Source organism: Varanus komodoensis, unplaced genomic scaffold (genome assembly GCF_004798865.1).
Source record: "Varanus komodoensis strain SLA01 unplaced genomic scaffold, ASM479886v1 scaffold1, whole genome shotgun sequence".
In the NCBI taxonomy this organism is placed as follows: domain Eukaryota; kingdom Metazoa; phylum Chordata; class Lepidosauria; order Squamata; family Varanidae; genus Varanus; species Varanus komodoensis.
The window spans coordinates 133606955-133615090 of NW_025335268.1; the positions used below are offsets into that span (position 1 = coordinate 133606955).

The 8136-nt window shown below is 40.2% G+C and overlaps 1 protein-coding gene across 9 annotated transcripts in view; it reads left to right on the forward strand.

Annotated features, from left to right (window-relative positions):
- TRAF3IP3 (TRAF3 interacting protein 3) overlaps positions 1-8136 on the forward strand; it is a 36906-nt gene that overhangs the window by 25312 nt on the left and 3458 nt on the right. For 8 of the 9 annotated variants that reach the window (XM_044447012.1, XM_044447004.1, XM_044446997.1 and 5 more), the window contains 3 exons: positions 1126-1263; positions 2798-2933; positions 3963-4025. In XM_044447012.1, the coding sequence (XP_044302947.1) occupies positions 1126-1263; positions 2798-2933; positions 3963-4025 (337 nt within the window). Of the gene's footprint in view, positions 1-1125; positions 1264-2797; positions 2934-3962; positions 4026-5118; positions 5410-8136 lie in introns of those variants that run through there. The other variant, XM_044447051.1, reaches the window with a different exon arrangement.

The following is an 8136-nucleotide window of genomic DNA, read 5'->3' on the forward strand; positions in this document are numbered from 1 at the left end:
ATCCGAATTAGTCCCCATCCTGACTAATAGGGGTCCTTTTAAAAAGGAAATTTTGACAGGACAATGGGTGATTTTTGACTGGGACATACAGCTGTAAAGAAAAGCCTTTTTCCTATAAAAAGAAAGCATTCACATGTGTTCTTCCCTGACCTTCAGAGGCTCAGTACAATGTAAATATGTGCTCATGATAGAAGAAAAGAAAGATGGGGATTTTGTGTAAAAGGGATAAATCCCCTCCTCCCCTCACAAAACCCATTCTTGTATGCAAAGATCCCTCATGTCTTTGGTTTCTGTTGTTAGCTAGTTTCACCCTACAGCTTCCTCTTCTTTAATTTGCTCACTAGATGGTGCTATATGAAAAGCTCATAACTAGGTGGCACAGCATATTGGAGAAGATGTTTAAACAAAGTTAATATCTGTTCTAAAGAGTTTTTGAACTTTTTCATTTTCACAAAGCTCTCCTTCAGGCAGGAAAAATGACTGCTGTTTGTTGATGTGGAGACATGGTAGTAACACAGTTGACAACTCCCTGAGGCTCCATAACCTGCCATGAACAACTTCTGGAAATTAATTTAAAATAGCAAACCTTTGCACCTTTTCCCAGTAGCACATGTGTTACATGTCAATCCAGGACAACATAGTCATGAACCCCTGGGACAGCCCAGTTAGCTAGCCACAACAAGACAAATGCAAGCAAGCAGAAAGAAAATATATTTTAGTTACAGGAAATAGAAAGCAGTGCCTTAAAAGTATAGCGTTAGGAATTAAAAAATTTCCATCTACATCAGGGAAGGCACTGGGCAGCTATTCCATTTTTTTTCTTTATTAATGGATTTTCTGAAGTAAGAAAAAGACAGAAAAGCAGTGAGAATATGGGAAAGTTATGAGTGGAAGACATCATCATCTAGACTCCCTATAAAATTTCACAAATCAGGCAGACTAATAAAATCTTTACCCAGAAGCACAGGAGGCATGGAGTTTCCACTGGGTCTTAATAACAAATATTGAGCCTTAATAGTTCTGTTCACAGTAAACTATTCTCTGCTTCTTTTGTTGTGCATGTCTCACTGTCAAGAAGGGGTATTTATTAACTTAGACCCTGCATGTGATATGTGTTCCTCCTAGAGAGCCCTCACTGTTGCAGATGAAGACCTCACCCTCTGGAAAGAACACTACAATGCATTAAAAAACAACTGGAGCCAGCTGATGGACAAGCATAGTGAACTAGAAAACAAACTCCATGTCTTGGAAGATAAACTGAAGGTACCTTCCTTGTCTCTTTATGGGGATATATTCCAGCTTTTCATTTTACACCAACTGTCAGGCTATCATTCCCAAAGACAATCTGAAATAAGGACAAGGTTGCACTTCTTGTGGTTGCTGTCAGAAAGATGATTCACCAAAACAAACATTAAGCCCCGTCCTCAACCTTATGGCCCATTCAGTAGTGGCAGTGCTGTTGGATCATTCCAACACAAGAGAATAAATTCATCTGTTGAAACCCCAGGTCATCAATCCTATTAGGTAGCAGGCTTTCTCTCAAAGAATGGGAAGTTGGATTACATCCACAGTATCATATGATCCTTCCCTTCCTTTCAAGCCACAGATGTATTTTAATGCTTTTCTCTATGAAAGTGTTAATTGTTTCATCTATTTTCCGTTTCATTGCCAAATGCAGATCTGTGCTCTACAAAAGAAGCTTTTCCTTTACTCTTTTGCTGCCAGGTGGTGTGCTATAGTAGAATAGTGCCAAAGTATATAGGCAGTTTTCACTTTCACATATATCTCATTTACCATACTCTAAAAACACCCCAGAAAATTGCTCTTAAAAAAAAAACAGATTTTAGACCAGATGATCACTGTTTTCTAGAGAACCTGTAAGCAACCATGGGTGAGGAACCACAAACATACATTAAACATCTTGTTTATAAAAGCTCTTAATCTTAAATTATCATTGCTATGGTGGAGGCCTTTGTGACAACGTAGCTGAAGACAGTTGCCTTGTCTAGTGTCAGTGTTGTTCTTGCAGAGGTACCTGCCAAATGTCAGTTGTCTTTCCTACAAACATATTACAATTCATTGCCAGATAGCAAACAGAGGCAAGGTTCCTCAAATGAAGCACAACTAAAACAAATCAACGGACCATGTTAAACGTATGCATGTATGCAAGTGTGTCCATGCCATATATTTATTGGAAATACAAAATCAGGTAATCATTCAATTTTAATGAGTGTGCATGTTTATGCACCTATAGTTTTTCAAGTAGCATATTGTTACAGCCCATTGATTTGCTCCGATTGCAGCTTCTAGTTACCTTAATTCCATATGAAAGAAATGTTTGGTTTCAAGAAGCACAGCTACTGCAATTAAACCAGACACATTTTAATAGACTTAGAAAACATTATAGTTTTAGGCTGACAAAATATTCATCAAATCATGTCATTTTCAAGGAGGAAGGATCACTGCACATATTTGTTATTATGTTTATACTTCATCCTTTTCCCTGAAAGTAACCCAAGGCAGTTTGCATAATCCTCTTCTCTGAAGTATTAATCAATATGGTAGCTGCTATCTTGCCTTCTTAAGAATAACGTCTTCTTTTAATGAGCACACCATTGCTTATTCTCTTTTTTTTTTAAATGAACATGTTAGCCAAAATTATTTGTAAGAACTCCCATGAGCCACATTTCAGGGAGGTGGTGTGTGTGCACCCCCCCCCCCCGGTGTGGATGCACATGCCCTGTGTGTGCACACACCCATGTGTGTTGGTATTATTGTGGCTTTTCCCTGCATTCAGTGGTCAGACACCCAGAACTCTCAGCTGGACCAGTCCCTGCAGAACTTGGAAAGCGAACGTGCCAGTCTCTATTCAAGAATTGATCACTTGCAAGAAGACAACAGGTTCATAATGGAATGTCTCAATGCAGCAGAAGGTAAGACATTTTAGCAGGAAAAGGAATCTGCCTCATGATGGATCTGGGTATTGGACAAGGAGACATGCAGCCAGGTTTGAGGATCTTTTTACGAACCTTAGAACAAGCCCCAGTTCCAATATACTGTTAGGTTTTGATCAGTGCAACTAAGAGCTGATTTTAAATGCTGGTAGAGGAGCATGTAGTACAGTTCTTATTTGCATTTCTGCCACTGAGAAATTTATTATTAACAACAAAACAGAACAGCTAAACCCAATTATGAATAAAATGCCATTATACCACGAAACTTCATCTACAGCCATTTAAAAAACTGATGCATAAAAGACCCTGTCAAGTGCCTGGGAATGGACAAAAGTCTTAACTTGGTGCTGAAAAGAGGACAGTGTTGGTGCCAGTGCTGGGAAGAGTATTGTCCCATGTCAGAATCTCTCTGTATGCCGAAAGTGTTGAAGCCAGTGGGAGAATGTCTGCTTAAAGCACTAGCTGTCTTCATGCAAGGATGAAGGCGCAGGTGTGGGAAAGAGCTTCCAGGCAAGCACATCTCTTCAGTGAATCAGCCACATGGAAGATTGTATACCATGTCTCTTTCTGAACTGTTGCATCTGAAGTCATGTGGAAGTGACTTCCTCGGATAGTTCAGCCTCTCTTCTCAGGAAGCATGGGGCTTTTGTCTTTGAGCTATAAGCTGACTGAGATGCTGATCCAGTTATATAATGCTTCAGTCTGTCTCCCATCTTGTGCAGCAGCAATAACACAATCCTGACTCATATTTTAGTTATTTTTATTATTATGGATTGGTGGAATGTTCTATAGATTATGGAATGTATCTATTATATCATATAATTCAGAAATTCAAGCATTTGGAAATTGAAGGCTGCAGGGCTTAAACCACAATGTGCTATTGTGCCCTTCAGTTCCAAGCTGGGAACTTGAGTAGTCTTCTCTATACTCCCACTTATAATGCCAAATGCCACAGTTCAGGGAATGCCTTCTATACTTATTCCTGAAAGTTTGATTGTTATTTTCCAGGCAAGCTGCAAAATGAAGAGAGGCAGAAACTAGCACTGGAGGCAACAATTAAACATTTCTGCAGTAAGTAAAGTTTTTTGATCCAAATAGCTGTGCATTAAGCAGGAAGGCTCACACAGAGCGTATCCACGTTATTCTTTGTGCTATGATGCTGCAGTTTTAAAACCCACAGGATGCAGTTACTGCAAATTCCTCATCTTTACAGCTATTGTCCTCTGTCACTGTTGCTCAGGGACAGGGAGGAGAGGTCACCAACTATACGTCTGAATGTGACGATTACCGAATGTGAGCTCCTTGAAAAGAAAAAAGGCAGGATATAAATATAACAAATAAATACACACATAAATTCAAATTATGGTACGTTACCCTGTGTCATGTAAAGTTCTGATGTGTCACAACCATTAAGGATTGCAATCACAGCAGTCCTGCTTCACACAAATACACATGTGTATTTCAACAATGAAAGTTGTATCTGTGTAGTGAAATCATGTTGTGTGTAGCAATCCTTGGAAAGAGGGGTGCAACCTCTTGTCCCACATGACTCCATGGTTCTAATTGCTCGCAAGTGTAACACATGAACCAAATCTGTTGGGGTTTTTTTTACATTTCCAAGGGGATAGAGATCAAAAGATACTTAGACTGAGCTCTTTGCTTATGGGATCACCAAAAAAGCAATGATCTGCTCAGCTATTCTGACTCTACAGAGCAACAGATACTTTTTCTCAACAGTTGATGGGCAGTTACCTGTATTTTCAGGCTAAGCAAAACTGTTGACAGGATGAGATGCAATTGTTTAAGGAAAATACCTCCAACCTACTACAACATGGGCAGAAGTTGCTTCAGCCTTTGCTGGTTCCCTGCCTACATGAGTAATAGGTAACACCAAGGAATCAGCAGATTCTGCCAGCTTTCCACTTGTCACCACACTGGAATGTGGGAAACTTCCATGAGGTTGGGCCACTGGTTTCAGGAGGGCATGGCAGCTGCAAGAAGTACAGTATTCTTCCCCATTATACACAGCCAAAGCACAACAGTTTGAATTGGCCATGAAGGACTGACTGTAGTGATACAGATAGAAAACACGAGAACAATTGAAGTCAGTTGGGGCATGCAAGTGTTCTGCATTTTGATGTACTGTGATGTGTTCCCTTTGCAGATGTGATGCACAATCAAGGACAGGCCAGCTAATCTGGTAGCAGGGACACTTCTAGGCATCTGGGATTTTATAACTGGTACTCTAAGGACCACACCTCATAAGATAGGCATGGATTTAGACACGAATCTTGCATGTGTTCTTGCATAAGGACCATACAGAAATATCTTTGTAACAGATACTTGCATTTTAGCAGGAAGAAAATTTGTTGTTCTGCAAAAGGCTGCTAGACCTGTTCTACAGGCATGAAACTATATCTGTTAGAGCAATCCTTAATAAATGATTTTATCTCAACCCTGATGTCCATTTCACTGCTTTTACCATATCACCAGTTTCCAAATGAGGAGCTGTAAATAAAATAATAGCAGAGGATGTACATGCATGCTGTAACACCTTCTGGAATTCACATATTGCTCAGAAAGGGGTGGGTGCATCCATTCATGCAATCCTGTGGTTGGTAGGTTTCAACTACACAGACATGAAATGGAGCATTTTATTATGATGATATGCCATGATCAGATCTCCTCCTGGAGGACACAGCTATTGAAGGCTGTTAGAAATAAACACCTGGGGTCCCAGTGATCCCATATTAGTAAATGAACGGATGATTTCTGTAAGGATAGCAAGAGGTGTTTTTTATGGTTTCTGTAAAATTTCTAATGTAGGGAAGAACTGGTTATTTATGTATTCAAGGCTCTTCCCCCTTTCCATTGGCCTCCAATAGTAAGGTCTCTGGACATTTTGGTTGTTTCATCTGAATTCTAAATGTGGAATGTGGCCTGGAAAAGCTGCTCCAAAATGTAGTTCAGCCCTCAAGCTGAAAGAGACACCCTCTAATGAAGAGCATTTGCATGGCAGGGAGAGAGGCTGGCAGTCATCCAATAGGTGCAATTGTGCCCTCTTTGAACCTTCCTGAATTTTGTGCATTGGATGTAACCATTTTGGAAGTGGGCTTCTTTGCTTACTGTTCATTGCATATAGACCAAATCTGTACGTTCTCTGTATGATGGGAAGAGGCAAATAGGAAAAACCATGCTAGATCAGAGGAAAGGTCCATCTAGTCCAGCTGCCTACAAGATCCCTCAAGCAGGATGGGTGCAAGACCCCCTCCTGCCCAAGCTCCTCAGTAAGTGGTGTATGCAGGCATGCCACCCCTGGGAAAGTAGGCAGCACATGGTCAACACAGCTAGTAGCCACTGATAGCCCCCTCCCTCATGGGACCATGGGTTAAGGCCCCACTACTACTCAGGGCAGGGACCACAGAACCAGAACACTGACCTACTCCCTAGTTCCAGTGTCCTTGGCTCCTCTCTTCTGGCTGAAATGCAAACCAAAGCTACACCCTGAGTTTTCACACTGAGTAAACAATTATAAGTGATTGCAGGTAGTTCCAGATGGATAGCTCCTAGCACTGTCAATCAAAAAATCAATGCCATCTTTTCCTCTTCAGCAACTGTGCGGTAAGGGTATGAAGCACTGGGGAAACTTGGCAGGATTAAAAAGAAACCCATACATTCTAGACCCACATAAAGTCTGTTAATGAAGAAGGGCCTTTATAGGACCACCCTGTGCTCCTTAGTTTGTTACATAATATTGTGGGACAGGAAGTATTTGGTCTTTAATGGACATTCCTTGATACAAAGAGCTATCGTGTCACAGAAGCAGCACACAGAGTTCCTAATGTCTCATCTTCCTCCTAACCTTCCAATATAAAATAGACAAAACTACTATTAGATCTGATAAATTGGAGGGCAGATAATGATCTGATCTGACCAAATGCCCTACACTGCAACCTGCTTACAGAAGGACTGCCTGCCCCTAATAAATGAACTCATTAACATCAAGCTAGATGAAGAGTAGGGAATGAAGTCAGACAGCTCAAATAAGTGGATCAGGAAAAGATAAAGAGGAACAACAACCAACTAACACTATATATTTGGTTAGACAAAGCAAATGTTTAAGAGAATTTCATATAAGTTTGCAAATCACTCAAACGCCTCCATTTTTTTGTGTGTTCTGGGGAAAAAATGGGTGAAATTCCTAGTCACAAAATGTATGCTTTTTGCAAATTCATGCCTTTTAAAATCCTCATGTTCATGCTTACATTAATAAGGCAGAAACCATGTACTTTAAAAATGAACACATTAAGGAATCCAAAATGCACTTTTAAGAAACACTTTAAAATTGCATTTTCATTCATTAGTCAATATGGGAATTGTGCACTTCTGAAAAATGTACTCATTTCCCATTCAAGCAAATGGAGGGGAAAAAATCAGTCAAGAATGGAAACAAGCTGAACAGCTTGAAAGTGAAGTCTGGGGAATGTTGGTGAGCTTGAGCATCCTTGGTTCTCCCATCCCTAGGCTAAGTCATCTGTTTCTGAATCCAAATCTGACAATTAGGTATGCCAAGAACATAGAAACACAATCCAAACTTCCCAAAGAAATCACTTTGAAATCTAGACGGTCTTCAACACATGATTTTAAGTGCACTTTGATCCCCAGCCTCTCTAGTCCAATGGCTGAAAAGGCCTGCAGACTGCAGAGATGGCTTTGTTTGAATTGTGGGATGAAATTCACTACCGTCCTGATTTTGTGTGTAATGACTTCTTATATCCTATGTTCCACTATTGCTTAAGGAAAGTGTTAAACCAATTACAATTCCACTCACATGCTTCAAAGAATGGAAGTTTCAAGCGAAGCCAGTCGGTCTTACCTTCTAATAGCAAATATGTTGTAATCCCACATGCTGTTTTCATTTACAGCTTAGCCTCCATGCACCCATATTTGTCCTTGGACTTTTACCCGATACTCCTTTTCTGCAGGAGAGTTTGCCCCATGGGAAAAACTGCCGCATTTCAACAGATATGTGAACTTACACTGCTAAGAAAATAGACCCTTTATGCTAAATTTCAGTCTTTCCACAAATACGCTGAATTTTATTTACATTTAGTATTTGTAACAGTGGAACATAATTTGACCTACATAGGCTCTCTCCTGCCAGTATATTCACATCACATCT